Raw genomic sequence first — 22,622 nt, forward strand, 5'->3', positions numbered from 1 at the left:
ACAAAACAACTCAACTCAGTGATATAGAATTGATTCAGACTCATAGTGACCCTAGGTGAGTTCATGTTAGTAGCTTAACATGGATCAACACCAAAACCAAACCCATTGTCATCAAGTTGATCCTGACTCATAGAGAAACTCTGTAGGGTCTCAGAGACTATAATTCTTTAGGACAGCAGGCAGTCTCATCTCTCTCTCATGGAACAGCGGGCAGATATTAAACCCCAGACCTGTGGTTAGCAGTCCAATGCTTAGTCCATGACCACCACGACTCTAACTGTGGTCAAGGGGGAGTATTGACATTACTGAAGTCGACCAGTGCCGCTATAGACCCTCCACATCTACTGAGCTTTCCAACCAGCAGTTCTGTGAACTCTCCATGCTCTAAGGCAAGGAGGCTAGCTTTCATTCTGAGCTCTAAATGATCTTAAGAAAATCTGATAGACTCGCTTAAGGAGTCTAAGTGTTCGACTACCACTCATGTGCGTCTCTTTGTCTTACACCCTTGTTGCCAGTCTGTCTCCCATTTAGTCCAAGGCATCCAGTACTTTGAAGGAAATCAAAGATCATTCTGACAGGAATACAAACAAACCAAAAAGGGCCAATGTTCAGGCACTGACTTCACATAAAGCCAAAGCTGGGGGACTAATAAGCGATGGTCAGGATTTGGTGGGAATACTTAAAAAGAGAGAGAACACTTAACTCATTTCCAGATTTCTGGAGGTAAGAGAGAAATTTCTCAGACTAATCAATCATGAAAGGTGATCTGCAAGGGAGAATTACAATACACACATCCTTGCTCTTATTAGTGAGTAATATTTAATAAAATGTTCAAACTGATCCTCCCCATTAAGTTGAGAGTACTCTTACTTACATAGGAAATAAAGGATAATAATATAAGGCAAATCTATAGTCTAATCTTTTTATTATAAATATACATTCAGATCCTATTAACTCCTTCCAAGTAAAAATCAAGAAAAAGCCAATTCAGATCTTATTGCCAACACCCATTCCAATGTGTTATTGGGGACCCAAAACACTCTGGAGAGATCTCTTACTGCGTAATGCCATGGTGAGGTAAGATGAGAGGCCACTTCTTTCGATGTTTTAAAACTTATTTAAAATTCTCTAATTTGTGTATGTTTTTAGAAAGATGGTTTCAGTTTACAAAATGACCTCCCCACCCCCATTTAAATGATGCCCTGTCATCTACAGGTGCAGTTGTGGTTCAGTTCTTTGGAATAATAAGCAGTTTTCACTTCTCAGTGGTCATCCTTCCAGCATCAATGGCCCTGCTGGACCAGGAGAAAGAAGAGTAAGTGTCGGAGAGTAAGGACATTGGCAATGGGTTTCAGAGAATCATCAAGGCTTTTACAGTTTTGAAAAGGGCTTCCATTTCTTGTTTTCCTGGCCAACCAAGGGCTTATGTGCCCCTCATTAATAAACATACCTAATTTTTGTGAATGACTTTTCACTAATTCATCTCCTTGGTTAAGAATATCCATCAGATCGTGGTAAAATGAGATCAGTGGGAATGAATAAGCATTTGGGGATATGAATCCACACAGGGGTGCCTGGCAATCCGCTTCCTTAAAAATGAGAGCCATCAAACCCTAAGAAGCAGTTCCACTCTGTCATGCATTAGGTGGCTATTATTCACTAGCATTGGGCTGATTACAATTCGTAGTGACCCTATAGGATAGCTGGACTGGTCCTTATGGGTTTCTGAGACTGCAAGAGGAGAGAGCCTCATCTTCCTCGTGCTGAGCAGCTGGTGGTTTCAAATTGCTGACCTTGCGGTTAGCAGCCCCGCTCAGATCCACTACACCACCAAGGCTGAACAGATCACAAACCTCTTTGATGTGTTTTGTTGTTTGTTCTTTTTGCTTTGCTTTGTTTTGACAGTACATTTTTGTTTGTTTTAATTGCAGCACTAGATTGTGAATCAAAAAGACTTGGCTTCTAAATATTGCATAACAAATTCAGATGATGCTGATCTCTGAATGATCAATCAATTATAGTATCTACATAAAAGAAATGGCGAAATGCTCTTGCTCACGCCTAGAGTCGTCATGGCGTGTAGAGCAGGCGATGTGCTCATAATGGTTTCACCTTATGAGTTGGATGTGAGGTATTCAGTCCTCCTAGAGGACACCGCTCTGAGTGCTTCAGAGCATGGAAGGAGCCCGGCTGTTCCTACCTGAGTCATTGATTCACCACCTAGAAATGTGGCTTCTAAGTTCACCTTCAGGGAGAAGCAAAACAAAACAAAAAACACAGGTAGTGCTCTATTATGGCCCGAGGCGATTCAAGGTTTAGGATTAGAAATGGCTCACATATGGCCACATTTTATTGGTCAAATGACTCAATCAAAATCACAAAAGAGGCAGTGAAATATATACCTATGTGCCAGCAAATAGGCAAAAGTAATGACAGTTGTCTGATACAGTTGTACCACACACATTGACTGCTTCTAACAGGGTAGCTTTCAGGTTTCTCCACTCCGCTAGGTAAATGACTGTATAATCACTTAGACTGCTTCCTAAATCCTAAAGTCCCTGGAACATTCTTTCCCATTATATCTGTCCTTGACAGTGTATGTTTTTTCTATACCTCTACTGTCAGTTAATTGGTATACGAGAATACAGTAGAAATATATGATTGCGTTCGTTTGGTCATGTTTATCCAGAAACCTGAAAACTGACTTGGCATAAAGCTTTGCTAATGCTCTATAATGATTCAGTCTATAGATCATCTTACCCACAGAGATTCAAATGCACTCTCTATAAAAAAATAAAGCACTGACTAGAAGTAATTTTAAAATTTAATCATGATCTACCCAGTTGGGAATATATTCCTATTATTTTTATTATAAATCATGTAATACTTGTCTATAGAATTTACTAATTCTAAATATATCGGCTACAGTTAAATATTTTGTTTTTATAGAGATGAAATTTCAGCAGACTCTGAAACCACTTTATGAAATCCTAACAAAATATTGGAACCATTTAAAAGCCTATTTATTCCAATTATTTAGCTAACGCACTGTTATCCATATGGCAGCATTTTACCCAAATTATAACAATAACAAGGGAGCCGTTGCCTCTGGAGCTTACATATTCTGAGAGAATAATTGCAATTTTTCAATGAAAATAACACCAAGGAATAAAATTTAAATGGAGAAATGAAGAGAAATGAGCCAGAACTGGGATAGTCTGAAAAGAGAATAGCAATCAGTTGAAATGGATGCTATTTCTTTAATGATTTTTAATCCAAGCTAGTAGTGTTTTTCTACAAGTCAAACTAATGAGATTTTCTGAGGGGGGAAATGATAATAATAATAACTTGAAGACGGGAAAATGTCTATAGCCAAGGTTTATGTAATGTGCTTGCTTTAGAAAACGAGGCCAAGAAATGAGCACAGATATCTACTTTCATATACATGTCGGCAAAGTCCACTGAACAAACAGAATTGTGTAAATGTTTGGAAGAGTATTTTAAAATCTAACAATTTTAGTTTACTGAGAAGAATCCAGGTGTAAGTCATTGCTCTCATTCTAGAGAGAAGGACACTGACCCAGAGAATTTAAGTGATCCACTATGGGCACATGTGGAAGTTTGAAGAACAGTTGTAGTTGCCTGACATCAAATCTGATCCAAGACTCTCCCAAATCAAAAAATGAACAAAGAGAGCAAATAAAACTACACGTTATCCTTGCCTTCAACATTACTAGATACGGAGATCACATACACATGCACCCATACACATACAACCTTCAAATTACGCATCATTACGAAAAGAACTATGATGGCCACTTACCAATGCAACCTACTGGATGTAGAAATCAGGGGATGGGAGTTCTAAGCGATTCCATGAGGAATATAGGAATAACAGACTATAATAAAGTATTGAAAAAGTCATCTGCAGAAAGATACAATATTTTTCTCTCTTTTCAAAATCCAAATCCAAATTGAATCATCAACAGCACGAAGGCCCTAAAAAAGGTATGAGGCTAGAGCAGGCAATCATAGAAAGGCATATCCTTGGTGGACAATCATCTATGGAAAGAACAGCTCTTTGAAATGAAGCAGTGAAGGGAAATAAGAACTCCAGAAAGGAAACTAAAGATCCTGTGGAAATGGAAGAATAAAATATGGCATTATCATCACCAACAACATCTATAAATGAAAGAAAATAAGAGGGAAGGAATTTAAAAAAAAAGAATATCCATGCAATGGGAACTTGAGTTTGTAAATGAATAAGAATAGCAATAAAGCAGACCATGACTATACAAAACTACAGTGAAACATCAGAAAATGTAAAAGTTTAATGCTCAGGAAAAAAATAACCCACAAACCACAAAGTTGAAAGAAAAAAGAAAGCAATACTCAAGACCGCAGTAGTTATCCTCCAAAAGAAATTAGAAATATGGGGGGGGAGGGGGAGAACACGAGACTAAAAATGCAAAGATAAAGAAATTAAAATAAAAACAAAAATCAATGAAAGGACTGCTGATAGAACTCAGGAAAAATAAAAAGAAAATAAATCACATGAGAAATGATTATTACAAGATGCCAAGAAAGCCCACACAGAAACAGCACACCAACATGAGTGATCCTGAAGGGCAGAGGAGACCAGGTCTCAAACAACAAAGGCAGGGGGTGGTGGGAATCACATCACTGTGAATGAGGGAGAGTGCGTGATGGGGACCCAATGCCCATCTGTAGACAGCTGGACATCCCTTGCAGGGGGTAGCGGGAAGGAGATGAGTCACTCACGGTTCAGTGTAGCAGCAATGGAACTCAAAACCTTCCTCTAGTTCCTGAACGCTTCCTCCCCTCCCAATTATCATGACCCCAATTCTACCTTGCGGACCTGGTTAGACCAGAGGATGTACAGCGGTGCAGTAGGGATCTGGTGACACAGGGAATCTAGGACAGACGAATCCCTCAACACCCGCAGTAGGAGTAGCGACAGCAGGATGGAAGGGGGTGTAGAAAGGGAGAACCGATCTTGGAGATCTGTGTGTAACCTCCTCTCTGGGAGATGGGTAAAGAGAGGGTGGGTGAGGGGAGACGCCAGGCAGTGTAAGATAAGATATAATAATTATTTATAAACTATTAAGGGACCAGGGGGAAGGGGGGAGCGGGTAGGGAGGGGGAGGGGAAAAACGGGAAACCGAGCTGATTCCAGGAACCCAAGTAGAAGGTGAATTATGAGAATGACGAGTGCAACGAATGTATAAGGGTGCTTTGCTCAATTGATGCATGTATGGATTGTGATAAGAGTTGTATGAGCCCCCCAAAAAAGATTTATCAATTAAAAAAATAAAATAAAAAATCCAAACTCTAAAAAAAAAGATGCCAAGAAAGAATAGATTAACATGAAATCTCTGTAAATGATACTGAAAGGAAAAAATGAAACGGGTCAGAGAAAGCAGACCCCCCCCCAAAATAGGCAAGTTTGTCCAATATAAATATAACTGATGGCCTTGATGAAAACCACTAAAAAACGTTTTAAGATAGGGTATTTTTAAACCCTGCAAACTAAAATTATACATGTCTATGTAGTGAAAGGATCCATCAAGTACAGCACTGATGCAAAAAATAAATACAAAAGCACATAGAAGTCAACCTACTACATGTTTACAGAAAAAGGAAAACACCACAATATTTTAGATGAAAATATGAAATGATGTTCAAATTATAAACATTAAACTGGCAGCAAACATTTCAAAAGCAGAAAATCCAGGTTGAGTCAGCATTTTCCAGAAACATAAGGAAAGTGCTGGCAAGAGAATACTCAGTCTCACTAACTGTGCTTCACACAGATTTGAATCGACCAGACTTACAAATGCGGCACACGGTGGCTATTCTAGAGAGTACAATGGCAGTTCAGCTTCATTCAACCATTAGATAACTTGAACTCATCTTTGGAAAAACTTATAAAAGTTAAGCATTTCATATAAGTCATTTCACACAGGAGACTAAAATAAGAGTGTGAAAGCAGTATATGTGCAGAGAAAATATAAATGATCCACCTAAAACAGACAGACAAAAAGCTAGAAAGAGGCAGCATATGATAAGCTTAATGATAAGAAGTGAGGGAAAATGGACATAACAGAAAATAGTAAATTAGTAAAACACTCAAAACTTAGAAAAAGAGCAAAGATGAATTGAAAATAGATTAATGGAGACCATAAAAACAGCAGATAAAAGTTAAATTCAAATCTTGGTTTTCTTCAAGTCAAGAGAATAGAAAAATCACAAGCTAATCACAAACATATAAAAATAAGGAATTACAGGAGTAAATAACTCTGAATACAGGATGCTTATTTATGCAGATTAGACTATTCAAGAAATAGTTATTTTCTTAAAGGATAGCATTTACCAAACAAACCCCAGAAGAAGTGGGATGCATACACAGGCCAGTCTTCAGAGAAAAGGTTAGAGAGTAATTTTCCCCCAACATCTATCTCACAACAAAGTACCAGGTCCAGGTGGTTTCTCCGAGGAATTTTTAAGAATCTCTATTGACAGGATAATCTTAGCACTATGCTTACTGTATAGAACACGGGTTCTCAAACTTAGTTTGCCTACCATCCCTTTTCAGAAAAATCTTTTTCCTCAGCCCCTCGTTGGCAATTAACAAATGTGGTGCTGTAGCCCGTAATCCAGGGTGAAATTTCAGGATCTGCGTTTGCAGGCCCCCAGATTGCTCTAAGATCCCCGGAGGAAGTATCCCTCCCCCGCTTTGGGAAATACTGGTATAGAACATACGAGATAAGGGGACTCTCCACATCATTTTTATGATGCAATTGGGACCATGACATATCAACTGGAGAAAGATAACAACTAGAAGAAAGTGATACAAGTGTAACTAAAATGTCTGGAAGTATGTTAGCACATGTACTGATACCATATTAATATGGTAGAGGAGAAAAATAATATGATTATCTCCAAAGACGATGAAACATTTGGCAACATTCAATATTCATTCCTAAAATAAAAGGAGCCCCAGTGGCACAATTGTGAAGCCCGGGGATGTTACCCAGTTGGGGGCGAGGGGTGGTGGGGTGAAAGTCTGAGCTGCTCCAAAGGAGAAACATGTGCCAGTGTAACTTCATAAAGACGCACAACTTGGGGAACTCTGAATGGCGCTGACGTGATGGCAACAGGAAGACTAGAGACCTAATTAAAAATTCTTGAAAATGAAGAAATGGACAGATGCTCCCTTAATATGACTGTGATGTATGTCCATCCTGTGATATGTAGATTAATGATATCCCAAAGGTCCCCATACCCTAATCCCCAACCTATGACTATTACCTTACAAGATATGGTCAAAGCGATTCAAGAGATATGATTTTCAGTCAAAGATCTTGCTTGAGATGGAAAGATTATCCTGGATTTTCCTGGTGGGTTGTGTATTCACAAGGGTCCCCCGAAGGGAAAGAGCGTGTCAAGAGTGTGAGGATCAAAGTCAGAGAGTAATGTGAAAATGTTACCCTGCTGGCTTTGAAATGGAAAATAGGAAATAAATGGAAAGCCCAAGAATCAAGGCAGCTTCTAAACTTTCCACCCAGTCACCTCCCCTCCCCCCAACAGTGTCATGTCCTCAATTTTGAATCATCACAACCACAGGAGACGTAAATAATAGCTCTACCAGTGTTGGTGCTGGTGCTGGGTGTCGCTGAGCTGGCTCACAGTCATAGCCCCCAGTGTACAAAAGAAGGAAGCGTCGCCCAAGCTGTCGCCATCTTCACTTGTTGTTCTGTCTGGACGGACGCCTTGTTGCAAACATTGTGTCAGTCCATCCCTGGAGGGCCGTTCTCTTTCTCCCTAACCCTTCACCCCCCCTAGTAGCAGTTTACCTAAGCGGAAAGGTTAAAAGGATTGGGCCTAAGGATGCACAGAAACAGGAAACACAGGGAGGAAGTGGGAAAAGTGATGAAATATTGAAGGGATTGAGATAAATGAGATAATATACCAGTAGATAATCTACAGCAGATAGATTCATGAATTGGCATGCAAAATGAATAGGTGTATGGGGTGAGGGAGTGGGAATGAGACTACACACACAATATATATATTTATATATGCGTGTGTGACATATATGTATAACACATATGTATGAAAGATATTTGTATGTGTATTTTTACCTTTGCTGCAAATATACTTCTAAACGTGGTGAAGTATATAAGGTGCAAAGAGCATAGTCATAACCACATATTTTCAGGGAAAGAGTCACTGGTCCTGAGGGATTATGATCACAGCCTTCGGTCCATCAAGGTCAATTGCATAACACAGTTGACACATATTCTGAATGCTCCTTAGAGTCAAGAATGGGAGGCTTCATCTTCAGTACTTTGGGCTCATTGTCAGGAGAGCCCAGTCCCTGGAGAAGGACATCACTTGGTAAAGTAGCGGGTGGGCGGAAAGAGGAAGGCCTTCGAGGAGAGGGACTGCCCAGTGGCTGCACCCACCAGCTCAAACATAAACAACAGGGTGCGCTGGCACAGGATGGGGCGGTGTTTCACTTTGTTGTGCATTAGGGTGGCTATGAGTGGGACCGAAAGAGCAATAACAACATATCCAACTTTGGTGAGTGCTAAGTGGTGTCTTGAACACTCATCGGAGATTCAACTATTGGTCTCTCGTGTCCAAAGGGAAGAAGAGTGACATGAACCCAAACACATGTGGAAACAATTAGTCCAGTGTACTGTGGAGCCCCTCAAACATCAGTCTCCACCACCCTGAGACCAGAAGAGTTAGATGATGCCCCGCTCCCACCACCAACTACCCTGACAGGGCTGCCACTAGAGACTCCTGGATGGAGTAGAAGAAAAATCTAGAACAAATCTGGAAATTATAAAACTGACTAGGTTTCCTGGTCATCTAGAAACTCTTGGAACCCCCGCAATTTCGGCCCATAGCTAACCTTCAGGTCTGGAAGCGAATTCACCTATGTGGCCCATATTGTAACCAAGCGTAGACAGGGCTAGACGGGGAACAGCAACACTAGTGAGCTAGCGAGGTACTCACGTACTCACACCTTCATACAATCAAACATTTAGTATCTTTCGGGCTGTACTCTATCCAAGGACCAAGTTTGAAAGAGTTAGGAAAACGAGAGCATTGGAAATAGGAACCACAGGGAGGAGAAAGGACAAGGGACTGAACATTGTCAGGCATTTCAGCAAGTGAGATGAAATAAAATAGATCTGAATTGCTGAATTAAAATGTCTGATTTACTCTATAAGCCTGCACCAAATTTACAAGAAAATGTTTTTTATGAAAAATGAGCAACTATTTTTTTAAAAATACAGGCAGCTTGTAGAAATGTTAAAAGCAAAGCAAAAAGCAGAGAGGGGAAAGGGGGAAACCAGAGAGGAAGGAGTTTTCCCTAGACACTTCAGAAGAACGCAGTCCTGTGGACATCTTGATCGCACTCTTGTAAAGTCCGCTCACGGTGTGGGGAACTATGAGACACTTGCATTACTTTGAGGCAATTCTTGTTTGTCAGTGGACAAGCCAGGCAATTCTGACTAATCACAATCTATGTACAGCAGCGGGAAACACTGCCCAGCCGTGCAGCTGTGTTTCCACAACGGTTGCTATAGTTCCGCCCATGGGGGCAGCCACTGTGCCAATCCATGCCACTGAGAGTCTTCCCCATGTGTTTGCTGACCTTCTACTTTATCCAGAACAATCTTTTTCCGGGAACTGGCCCCTCCTGATAGCTCGCCCAAATGCATGAGACAAAGTCTCACCCACGTTGCTTCTCAGGAGCACCCCGAACGTACTCCTCCAAGATAGACCTGGTTGTTCTGGCAGTCCGTGGTGTGCCAACCCCATGATGCAAATGTATCAATTATCATCAGGCTTCCCTACTCATTTTATGTCACTTGGTTCGTGCCATTTGTAATAAAGACTTCACGCCTGTCGCTGGCAGATGCCCTGGGAAATGTGGCAGACCTTCTCACGCAGGTCAACATTCTTTTTCTGAATCAATGCAACAGAACAAAACAGTGCCCAATGCCAGTCTTGCCCGATGTCTGAGCTCAGGGAGCAGCCACGAAGTCCATTCATCTTCTTGAAGATCTTCCTCTCCTCCGCGGACCCCTCCCAAGGTTTCCGGAGGACCTGAGACAAAGATCTGCCATGCTCACTTCCAAGAAGCTGTCGGTAATATTCTCAATGTTCTGCACCAGTACCGCCATCCCAAACCAGCAATGCTCTGCCTTCCTGGCTCATTGGCTCTCGGTCACGTGGGCATGAAGCAGTTGAGAGCCCCATGACTCAGGTCACGTGCGCCTTAGTTCTCAAGCCGACATCTTTATTACTAACTCTTCACACAGGCCTCTTGTAGCAGATTTGCCTGGTGTATTACGTCATTTGGTGTCTTTTTTTTTTTTTAATTTCTTAGCTTCTACTTCCATGAACACAGTTAAAGTCTCTGACATTTAACATTTTCTCTATGTATGGTGGTGTCCATCGATCTGTTCTGAGAATTTTTCTTTTCTTTCACTTGAGGTACAATCCATACTGACTTGGGAGTCTTTGACTGTCCTCCGGGAGCGCTTTAAGTCCTCTTCGCTTTCTGCAAACGAAATCGTGTCGTCTGCATATCAACATTTGTTAGTAAATCTTCCTCTGATACTAAGGCCACATTCTTCAGCATATAGTGTAGACTCTTGTAGTCTTCACTCCGCATACAGATTGAATAAGTATGGTGACAGGACACAACCTGACACGTGCATTTCTCTCCTGCTTTCAAACCATTCAGAGTCAGTTCCTACCCATAGTTGCCCCTGTCTGGTCCTGCATCACCCTCAAAATGGTTATGTTTGAGCCAATTATTTCATGTCTCCAGAATCGAGCTTGAATTTTGGTCATTTCCCTGCTGATGTTCTGCTGCAACGGTTTTTGAAAAATGTTTCACCAAATTTGACTTGCTTATGATATTGTTAGATAATTCTCACAATCTCTTGGGTCACTTTTCTTTGGAATAAGCACACATAGATCAACAGATGGATACTTCCTTCATTGTTCAATATCTTGCACCATCATCCGGCATTGAAATGTGCGTCTTTAGGGATTTCTTCAGTTCTTTCACCTGGATAAATTCTGAGCGTGTTGTTCTCATTTGCCTTTCTAGCTCAAGGTATATCCACATTTCCTTACAGTACTTTACGTTCTCTTTTATAGCTGCCCTTTGATATTTCAAGCTCAGGTCTTTTGATTCATCATTTATTCCATTTGTTTCAGCCACTCTGTGATCAAGGGAGAATTTCAGAGTCTCGTTTGATATCCACTTTTGTCTTTAAAAAAATCTGCCTTTTTTAACGACCTTTTGATTTTTCAATATACGATGTTTTTTATGTCATCCCACAACTTCTCAGCTCTTCAGTGAATAATGTCAAATCTATTTGTGAGATGGTCTCTAAATCTAAAAGGAATATACTCAAGGTGGTGTTGTGCCTCTGGTGGTTTTGTGTGAATTTTCTTCAGCTTCAACCCAAGCTTGCATTTGGGAAATTGAGGTTCTGTTCTACAGTTGGTCCCTAGACTTACCTGACTGATGATACTGAGTTTCTCTATGATCTCTTTTAATAGATTTAGATGATGACTCCAGTGCATTCCACCTGGCAAGCTCTATGTGTGTAATCGTTGTATACGTTGTTGACAAAAGTTATTTGTAATCAATAACTCATTGGTAGCGTAAAAATCCATCATGTGACCCCCAGGCTTAGTTCTCTCACTGGTGCTGTGTTTCCAACGATCTATGCTTGCTCTTTGTTTCCAACTTTCACATTCCAATCACCAGTAATTATCAATGAAGCCTGATTGCATGTTTGACTATTTTTCAGGGACAGGTTTGGGAAAGGTTCTTCAATTTCCTCATCAATGAATTAATTAGTAGACATATTTGAATAAAAGTAGGTGTAAGGATATATTATTCTAACACTGGCTATGTAGTATCTCAGGATAGATTTTAAAATGCTCTTTTCAATGATGAACATTTGCCTTTTTGGTAGAGTGAACCGTACGGCTGTCTGGTTGAAGAGGGCTAAAGCAGTCCACCGCAGCTCATTATTGGCTAGGCTACCAAGCTTTATGCATTATTTTACTTTAGACAATTTCTTATTTTCTTAGATTCATACTCCATGCAATCAATGCCCCAATTAGCCATAGATCCTAGCAGCTGTTTCTTATTATTTTGAGTTGTACCTCATTAGCAAAGGTCCCCAAAGCTTTGTTGCATTCACATTGCTAAGGTCAGTACTGGTTGGTGAAGGCAGGTTTTCCCCACGTATGTTTTGGATGTTTCCCTGGTGACTTAGTAGACAAAGCATTGAGCTGCTAACCACAAGGTCAGCAGTTTGAACCCACCAGCTGCCCCATGGGAGAAAGATGAGGATGTCTGTTCCTGTACATATTTAAATATTTACAGTAACAGAAAAACTTAAATAGCTCTTGGAAACCCAAAGTCATAGTTCTACTTTATTCTATAGGGTCACTGTGAATCAGAACCAATTCCATCTTAGTGAGTATTCTGAAATCATCAAATTGACGGGCCCACCTTCTGATATTATGTCAGATATTACTCCATGCCTATTCATAATGTCTTCAGTGGGTAATCTTTCAGAAGTGAAATTTGAGGTCATCCTAGGCTTTTCTGTCTAGATGCTCCACTGAAACCTGTCCACCATGATCACTGTGCAAGGATCTGAAGTAGCGGGAATATAGCGTCTAGTGTTATGGCAACACACAAGGTGGCAACACACCAGCTACCCTTATAGAACAAATTGACCACACTGCAGGTGATGGGGAGTGGGAAGTGCAAAGAAAGCACAGAAAAGCAGTAAGATCTGGGTTTACAGAAAATTCTTATTTTGTAGTCTTAAAATGTATTACCTTTCAGGCACTGAGGGGGATTTAAGGAGATTTAAGGGGAATTCTCAAAGTACTTATTTAAATAAAGTGCTCAGAGCATGTAAAGTATGTTTAAATTGTACCAACTAATCACAACTCCTACAAGATTGCCCATAGCAAATGTTACTCTCTCTCAAAATAAAGTCTATGCAATTAATATGAACCACTTTTCTGTTCATATAAACAGCCTTCCAAGTACATAGGTCATATTTCTTAACTCAGACATATTTCTTCTTTTAGGAACCAAAAAGAAATGTGAAACAAAAGTTGAATAGAAAGGACTGCTTCTTCCCTAAGCTAAGGTACTGTAAAGGCTCAATCGTGGTGTCATTAATATCTAAGAAAGAGCGGTGTAGGACAGCAGTGTTGGGATGTAGTGATGAAACTTTGCTAAAATCAAAGAGTGAAAAGTTAGAAATCTAAATAAGACAAAGAAAAACAATGACCTTTAATCCCAGTAGGTAAATCAATGATGAGGGAGCAGAGTGGCAAACACACACACATGAACAAATAAAAACAATCATTTAAGAGTCAAAGGGCACTATTTATCCAAGGACAAAGTTCAGCATGGTTAGGAAAGGAGGAGGAACGGAGACAGAAAGCCCAGGGGGAAAGTACGAGGGATTCCCAAGAATGCACTGAGGGAAATAGGGAATTGCCATAGGAGAGGTGAAACATGATGTATTAGTCCGGGTACTTTAGAGAAACAAATCCACAAAAACTCATGTATAAGAGAGAGTTTTATGTAAATAAAGGTTAAGTGCGCATCAAGAAAACACCCCAACCCAGTGCTGCCCAAGCCCACAATTCCAACATTAACACATTAACCCATATGTCCAACACCAATCCATGAAGCCCTCCTCTGTCTGACAAAACACACACTATGATGCTGACTACAGGAGGAAAGCTGAGTCACTGGATGTGTAAACATCTCAGTGCTGGCAGGGGCCTCCAAAATGCTTCTCCAGCACCCAGGGCTGCATTAGGGTAGGGCCATGTGGCTTCTACTTGGGGATGTCTCTGAGGAAGTGAGCCTTGCAAGCTGAAGCTGAGAACTGGCTAAGGCAGCTGCACCTGGTCCAACCACCACAAAGCAACAGACTTGAGAACTTGAAAGGCGAGGCTCACCAAGGCATTTATCCCTCTGCCCTTCAATTAATCCCATGTGTTTATCAGCTAGATTGGCACAAACTAACTCAATCCACCCCTTGCCAACCTGGCACGTGTACACAATTCTTTGTTAACGTCACAATTGCAACTAAGTAACACCTACACCTCAACCCTATAGCCCTGTGAATTTTTCCCCCACCTATGAAAGTTTGTTAGCCAAACACTTGATGCCTTTATCACCCACAATTTTGAATATCCAATTTATATACTGCACACTTACATCAACCCAGTTCTCTGAGAAGACGATCATATTTTTTGACATGAAGAGTCTTCATTCCTTTTGGAACCTTGTGAAGTCTGCATCCCTAAGCAAAGTCAGATCCAGACAGGCCATCCATAAAGTCAGCAACAATATGCACCAGTTCACAGGCTCAAAAATCTCCAGCTGGTCGGGTTCTGGTCAACTCAATGTGGGCTGATTCATTCAGCCTCTCACAGGGTGCCCATTGGTCGCCTTGCCTTTAGACTATGGCTCTCACCAATACTCAACAAGCCTAGCCCCTTGTGCTAGGTCATAAACCTTGCAGCAGTCAATTCACTCTCATCTTCTCCTTTTTTCTCCTGTAAACCAAGTCCACAGGTGTCAGTGGCCAAACTCAGCCCGTCTCTTTATTGCTGCATTTCTCCCACTTCCACTCAACAAGTAGATCCAGGTGATCACCCACAAGCATTTCAGTTTGCTCACAGGCTCCCTTTAACATTCAGTCCTAGAGGGGAGTTTTCTGCATAGTTCCAGATTTTTTCCAGCTTCTGACAAAGACCACTGGTTCCTGAGTACTCCAAAGCACTGGGTGGGGCATATCTTTTTAAAGTTTCTTTGCAGGCATGGCCTAAACCCATCTAAAGATCAAATTTTCATGGCTGAAAGCAAGTGAGCTTACAAACTTTCTGTTTTCCAACTTCCCGTATTTCCCAGAAAACAACCAAGTAAAATGTGGCTTTATCTGATCTCTGACTAGACAAAAAAAAACTTCCATGAGGGAGAAGTCAAACAAACATCTGCTCTCCATTTTATGATTTGTTTCTCCAGTACCCCACTCCCCAGGTAGCATAATATATTAGTCTGGGTACTTTAGAGAAACAAATCCACAGAAACTCATGAATAAGAGAGAGTTTATATAAAGGTTAAGTGTGCATCAAGAAAACATCCCAACCCAGTGCTGCCCAAGCCCACAAGTGCAACATTAACCCATATGTCCAACACCAATCCACAAAGTCCTCCTCCATCTCACAAAACAGATGCAATGATGCTGACTACAGGAAGAAAGTCGAGTCAGTGAATGTGTAAGCATCTCAGCGCTGCCAGGGATCTCCACACGGCTGCTCCAGCATCCAGGGCTGCATCAAGGTAGGTTCATGTGGCTTCTCCTTGGGGATGTCTTGCAGGAAGTGAGCCTTGCAAGCTGAAGCAGGGAACTGGCTAAGGCAGCTGCACCCTGGTCCAACCATCACAAAGCAAGAGTTTAGAGAACTCGAAAGGTGAAGTTCACCAAGCCATTGATCCCTCCGTCCTTCACTTAATCCCATGTATTTATCGGCCAGGTTGGCACAAAAACCAACTAAACTCACACGATGTGTGAGAATTCCTTGTTGAATGTAAAACTTATGCTCTGCTCAGTTCACACACACAAATTCTTTTTTTCAAGAATAATACAACAATCTGCCACTTTGTGATTCTAACTATGAAGGGGAAATTGTCCCAGGTGATGTCAAAAGCAGCAGTTATCAGTGACAAAGCTAGTTAAGGGCATTAATTAAAGCTTGATGATGTCCTAGATGGAAGCAGAAAATGACCACTGTCATTATCTAACAAAACAACCAGGCCCTTCCTGTTCTTTCATCTCACAACCACCATCAAAATAGAACCACATTCTGGGGTAGTTGTTACTACAGAATAGAAGGGACCCACATGTGCTAAAACGTTTATTGTTAATTAGATGAGGCTTTCTCATTTTCCTGTTTAACCTCTATCATTTTTCAGAGAAGTGCATCATGTTCTATTTAACAATATAGTGTCCACACATGTGCGAGCGCACACGCGCACATACACACGGTTACACACAGTCTGCCCTGCTCCCATCAGTTTATCTTTCTCCATCATGTTGGATCTGATCTTTCCTTATGTTGACCATGTTAACCCCAGTCTCCATTCTAGCCTACACTCTCCTTTCTCTCCCTCCCCCGCCCGGCCCCCTTGGTAGGCATCAAGGTCTGCTTCTTTTCATGCTTCTTGACTTTCTAAAATATTTTAAATAAATGTGCTAGCATACACTATCTGTCCTTTGGTGACTGGTTGATTTTACTCCGCATAATGTCCTCTAATTCCATCGGTGGCATCAGGTACTTCATATATTCATCATTATTCTTTCACACTGCAAAGCATAGGTCCACAATGTGCATGTACTAAAGCTGGTTTATCTATTTTTCCACCTGTAGGCAGTCAGCTGGCAACAGCACATTGACAGGGAACTGCCACTAGTTCAGGCCAGATTCAGAAGAGGACATGGAACAAGAGATATCATTGTTGATGTCAGATGGGGCTTGGCTCAAAGCAGAGAATACCAGAAAGATGTTTGCTTGTGTTTCACTGACAACGCAAAGGCATTTGACTGTGTGGACCATAATGAACTGTGGATAATCTTGAGGAAAAGGGACATTCCAGAACACTTCATTCAGAACCTGTACATGGGTCATCAACGGGCAGTTGTGTGAACAGAACAATGGAATAGTGCATGGTTTCAACCCAGATAGTGTGTGGCAGCCGGTGTAGCCTCTCACCTTGCTTGTTCAACCTACATGCTGAACAAATCACCAGAGAAGCTGGAGTCTGCGAAGAAGAGTGCCGCGTCAAGATTGGAGGAAAGCTTATCAACAACTTGTGGTATGCGCATGGCATAAGCTTGCTTATTGAAAGGGAAGAGAATTGAAGCCCCTGCTAAGGAAGATCAAGGATTGCAGCCTTCAGTATGGATTACAACTCAATGCAAGGAAGACAGAAATCCTCACAACTGGATCAATAAGTAACAGCATGATAAATGTAGAAAAGGTTGAAGTTGTCAAGGATTTTGTCTTACTTGAATCCACAATCAATGCTTACGGAAGCAGCAGTCAAGAGATCAAAAGGAATATCACATTGGGTAAATCTGCTGCACAAGATCTGTTTAGAGTATTATTGAAAAGCCAAGACGTTACTTTCAAGATTAAGGTGCACCTGATCGAAACCCTGATAGTCTCCATTATATGCATGTTAAAGTTGGACACTGAATAAAGAAGACTGTGTGAGAATCCGTGCATTGGAACTGTGGTGCTGGAGAAAAATATTGACAGTAGCACAAAGTGCTGAAGAACAAAACTGATGTGTGTTGGACGATGTAAGGTCAGAGCACTGCTTAGAGGCAGGGCCAGCAAGACTTTGTCTTACATTCTTTGGACATTTTCAGAAGAGACCAGTCCTTGGAGAAAGGCATTGCATTTGATAAAATGCAGGAGTGGTGAAAAGAGGAAGGCCCTCAACAAGATGGATTTTTGAACCCCTGCCAATTATCTCTGGATCTCCGTGAAAAACTGAGGATCACAGTTAATCCCGTAGTTCAAGTACTGTTGATAGGCATCTTAATTGTAAAGAAAATCGGTAAGAGAACAATGCTTTTCTTTCACATCTTGAAGGGAAAATGAAATGCATATGTTCAACAGTTTCTTTGAGCTTGTATTGTGATATTTCACAGCGTAAGGTCAAACAGCCCGAATCATTCTGAAATTTAAACCACTGCTTTCAAAAGACTTAATCTACTCTCTCTAAAGGCATGTGATTCTAATGAGAGTGCGTGCTTTCTTATGAAGGCAAAGCAAAAGCCCCACAAGGTCATGTGTGGGCACAACACTACGACAGGAAACAGAAAACCCAGGCATAAAGAACTCTCAGAGGGATGACAACAACAAAAAATGTTTTAATGAAAAATAAATATTTGTTCAAAGAAGTAGGAGATATTTACAGAATCGTCTTCTTGAATTTGGATCAGAATGCTGAAGCCCTGGGGGGAAAATAAATAAATGATGTAAGCACTGGGTCATCTATTACTACAGCAATGACCTGTTTCTTTTGCTTTGTTTTTTATTTTTACTGGTTGTGTCTTGATAAATATTTGGAAATACATGACATACCTTCTTTAATTGCACTGTTAATTACACACGAATATGCAGAGCATGGCCTTGTTAGAAGACTTATAAAAAAGGCCTCATTTAAATTAAAAGCAAAACCCAAGATAGAAATTTTATTAAAGTTTCCCTCTATAGAAAATCATAACGAAGTCTCTGTTTATTTTGTTTTGTATAAATTTAGGTGAACACAGGCAGACAATGAATGACACCTACCTTAACATAGCATGTCTCCCATCACTTCTGGTACACCAAATTTGCCGGGTCTGATAACCTATCTCTAAGTCCCATGGCTTAGAATGGTGATGGGGCTTGTAACTTGGATGTCGAAAGGCGACTCGCTCCTTTGGGTCAGAGGTAAAATCCAAACCAGTTCTTGCGCTTAGGTTAAATTCCTTAAAATGAGGCAGACTGCATTGACTCCACGGACCAACCTTAAGCCAGAATGTATAGTCCTCTTCCCCGCGCGGGCAGGAGCCGGGAGTCTCGCAGGCCCGTGACTCGGTCAAGTTCGGACACGGGAGGCCCCCGAAGAGCGGGGGCGCGAGGGCCGCTCGAGTCCGGTGCTGCAGCTGCTGCCCACACCCTGCGTGGCACGGGGACCACGCGGAGAACTCAGAAACCACACAGTCCCGGGGGCACGGGATCAGGCAGGCCTGCTCCGTGGGAGGCTGGTGGGCAAAGTGCTCACAAATACCGTCCGCAACCGCGGTTCTGTTCAGGGTCTGCACGCAGCGCACGCTCCTGCGCTGCAGCCCGTGCTGCGCGGTCACACACTGGGCAGCCCGAGGGGTGCCCTCCCCGATGGCATAAGGCGCCAGCACGCAGCGCTGCCACTCGGAAACCTCCCACTGGAAGAGGTCACGGTGCCAGTCGCAGACTCGGAAACAGCTTCGTTCCTGGGCGGGTTGGTGGCTTTCATCACAGCTCGACGGGTGGCTTGTCCACCCTTCCACGTGGAAACACCACACGGCGCGACTCTGGACTCCTGCAGGCCCGCAGGCTCCGGTGCACCTTCCCCAGGGGCCTAGAGGCAGGAAAACAAGGGGTGTCAGTGACTGGCCCTTGACAGGCGACAATCCTGGGGAGACACGAGCGTCCAGAGACTCGCTCTGCAAACACACAGAACCAGTGGGAAATGAAGAAGTGGAGGTCAGTGGAGACAATGCCAAGTATAATTCAGCGTTTAAGAATGTGGACACCGAATGCATATGCCTTTGTTGAAACCTGGGCTCAATCTCTTACCAGCAGTTTCCCCTTGCACAAATTATGTCGGCTTCCTAAGCCTGCCTTCCACGCCCGATATCAGATAAGAGATATTGAAAGTGGTGCCTAGTAGAATTGCTGAGAGGATCAGTGTTACAAAGTGGATTGGGTATATAACACACATTGATTGAGTGGTGCGTTTCATTATGATTATTGGGTGCCAACGCCTATATATCAAATTCAAAATTAATATTCTATAGTTACGGCAGTGTTTCATCAAAAGAAAAGCTCTAAATCCCAGGTTTTAATAAAGTAGGATTTCTCTTATCGCCAACCCTTCAGCTCTTAATTCTAAACTGTGCAGAAAAGAGGATGAGGCCTCTGGGTAACAGCATATGACTTGCACTCCTAGGACATTTGCCCTTATTTTGAAATGAGGGAACCTCCCCCACCCACAACAAACTCTTTCTCACAATCCCATCTCTGGTGCTGCGCTTACCTCATTTAAAAACGAACTGAAAATGTTCTAAATCCATTCTCGCATCAAACACACAACCAAACCCAGGCAATGGACGCTATTCAGACTCATGGCCTAAAGAACTACGTGCATTGTTCAGACGATCCACACATTTAACCTGAATATGCGCTTCAGAAGGGAGCTGGCTTATATCCCAGGAATTCCCTCTAAGTTTCCAAAATAACATGCCCAACTATCGTAACTTGGTTTTCACTTTCTAAATAACTGTCCTAGGTTGTCCAATTACCATATAGACTCGTATATAAACCGAGGTTTTCAGCACTTTTTAAATGCAGTTTTTGTGGTGAAATTAGGTGACTTGGCTGATATTCAGGTCTCCTTATACTCGAGTATATACAGTATTTATAATTTTTAATATTTTGATGCAAAGAAAAGCAGCAAACAGGGGCAGATTACCCAAATAAGCAAGGTTAGCATGGGTCTACCTTGTATCTTTGCATATTAATAAGTAAGCACTATGAAGCCCATGTTTGACCTGCTATTAGGCACAAGGAAGCTGACTGATCGGATAATCTAACACTGGCAGTAAAGGAGGAAGTAGCACGGAATTGCCTGTGAAAATTGGCCTGGAGCATCCTTGAAATGTCCTGTCTTAAAAGAATTAATTCATATTTATGGGAAAGAGTCCAGTAAATGGACAGACAAGCAAACTGTCCATGGATATTTATGATACTTTGGCATCCATCTATAGACGTGTCAGCTGATTTAACCAGAAGGCCAGTCACAGGTCTTTTCACGCTCTGTGGCAGTAGCAAAAATAGTTGGGCGCTGTAAAAAGTCTTATCAGGGTAACCATGTGACCTTTGCCTGGAATCAGGACAGTAACACACCTGGATATAGTTTTGATTGACACAGTCAGAAAATGAAAGTGCATTCTCTCTCATTTTATTTTCCTCAAGTCTAATCCAATCACACACTCCGAATGTTTTTAAACTGCCTCATGGAGTGCATTTTGATGTGCATCTACTGCATTAGGAGTAAGAGGCGTGGGCCTGCACCTTTGCATCCTCCAGGAGGCAGCTGCTTGCATTTGGGCCACATCCTCAGATGGGAGTCTGTTCTGAACCTTTAAATCCAGTGCCCTGGTAGAATTCAAGCCTGCCATACAAGAGACCTGGGTTCTGTTCTTGGCCAGAGCACCTCACGGGCAGCTGCCACCATCTGTCAGTGAAGACTGGTCTTGCTGTGATGCCGAACAGCTTAAGGCGACGTTCCTAGACTTAAGAGGAAACAAGTCTTCTTCTGAAGATCTGCCAGTGAAAATCCTATGGATGAGAACAGTCCACTCCACGCGGGTCACGGGGATGGTGCAAGACTCGCTAGCATTTCTTGTCATTGTGCACAGGGTCTCCATGGGTCGGGTCCGTGGTGACTTGATGGCAGCTGACAACTACCACAATTCATGGCAACAGTGGGTTAGACTACAGTGTTAATGACTCCCGTAACTTTGTGAAAGAGATGAACATAGACAGTGTCAAAGCCCCCTTTCAGCCCATACCCACTAAGGCTGTTAGTTACCAAGCACCCTTCAGTTGCCCACATGCCTCCCACGAGGGTCCTTCCAGCCCTGACGGCTCACAGTGCAGCAGCCGCCCAGGGCAATGATGCCCCCACACCAGCTGATTAAATTCACGGTCCTCAGCCCCGGGGATTTGCTTCTAGAGCACTCCCCATGTTTAATTCCGCAAATCCAGTTGCTTCCTGAGACTTCAAAGTTATTTTCAGTCTCCGTACGTCTAAGTGGTCTGGGAAGTTTCTGTTTAAATATTCTATCCATTACCCCCCCCCCATGTCAGACATGCAAAATTGTACTCTTACCAGAAAAATGACCATGATCGTGCAGTAAAGAGGTTTTGCAATAAAGTAAACAATTGCAACAATTCTGAAAAATCGAAAACCAGTCATAAATAACTCCCATCTGTTTATCTTTATTTTGTTTTGAATGCACCCAAATTGCCCATGTAATAGTTGTCATGTAGATTCAAGAAAGTATTATCAGAAAAGTAAAGAAGTGATATCTAATCAATTGTGGAAGATTTATATTAAATTTAATTCACCCAAAACATCTTACCAAGTGACTCTATTTCCTACGTCTAAATAAATTGACTTACACATTTTCTTCAAAAAGCATTGTTTCCTTATTATTAAAAAAGCCCTGCTTATTTTCAAAATATAGCACTGTAACATGTTTGTCATTTTAAATCATTAATATTTTAAGCTTTGTGAATTATCATTCTTCCCTTAGCTTTCATATCCTCCATGTATGTGGAATTTTACCAAACAGCAAAGAACCAGCCCTGGATCAGTGGGAGGCAATGTGCAGCTATTGTGACGCAATTACGACCCTTCGTTGAAGGCTGGCAGTGGAGTGCTGAATATGGCCGAAGATGGTTAAGTATTCTCAAAATGTGCCAGCTCATCATTCATTCATAATTTGAAATCAGCCATGATGAGAAAAGTACTTACACTATCCTTAGGCTTCTGTGAACGTAAGCTTCTCCCTGTTTCGGCGTACCACCGGGGGAGGGGGGCAAGTGCCTTGATGGGACGCACGCCTCAGAGGGAGGGTTCCTGCGCTCATTTTGTTAAATGGGGAAAGGAGGACTCAGAG

The 22,622-nt window shown here is 41.9% G+C and overlaps 1 protein-coding gene across 2 annotated transcripts in view; it reads right to left on the reverse strand.

Annotated features, from left to right (window-relative positions):
- Nucleotides 1-22,622, reverse strand: part of THSD7B (thrombospondin type 1 domain containing 7B) — a 1,078,590-nt gene that overhangs the window by 684,131 nt on the left and 371,837 nt on the right. For both annotated transcript variants that reach the window (XM_075530023.1, XM_075530024.1), the window contains exon 3: nucleotides 18,484-19,294. In XM_075530023.1, coding sequence (XP_075386138.1) covers nucleotides 18,484-19,294 — 811 coding nt within the window. The remainder of the gene's footprint in view (nucleotides 1-18,483; nucleotides 19,295-22,622) is intronic.

Source organism: Tenrec ecaudatus, chromosome 13 (assembly GCF_050624435.1).
Source record: "Tenrec ecaudatus isolate mTenEca1 chromosome 13, mTenEca1.hap1, whole genome shotgun sequence".
Taxonomy (NCBI): domain Eukaryota; kingdom Metazoa; phylum Chordata; class Mammalia; order Afrosoricida; family Tenrecidae; genus Tenrec; species Tenrec ecaudatus.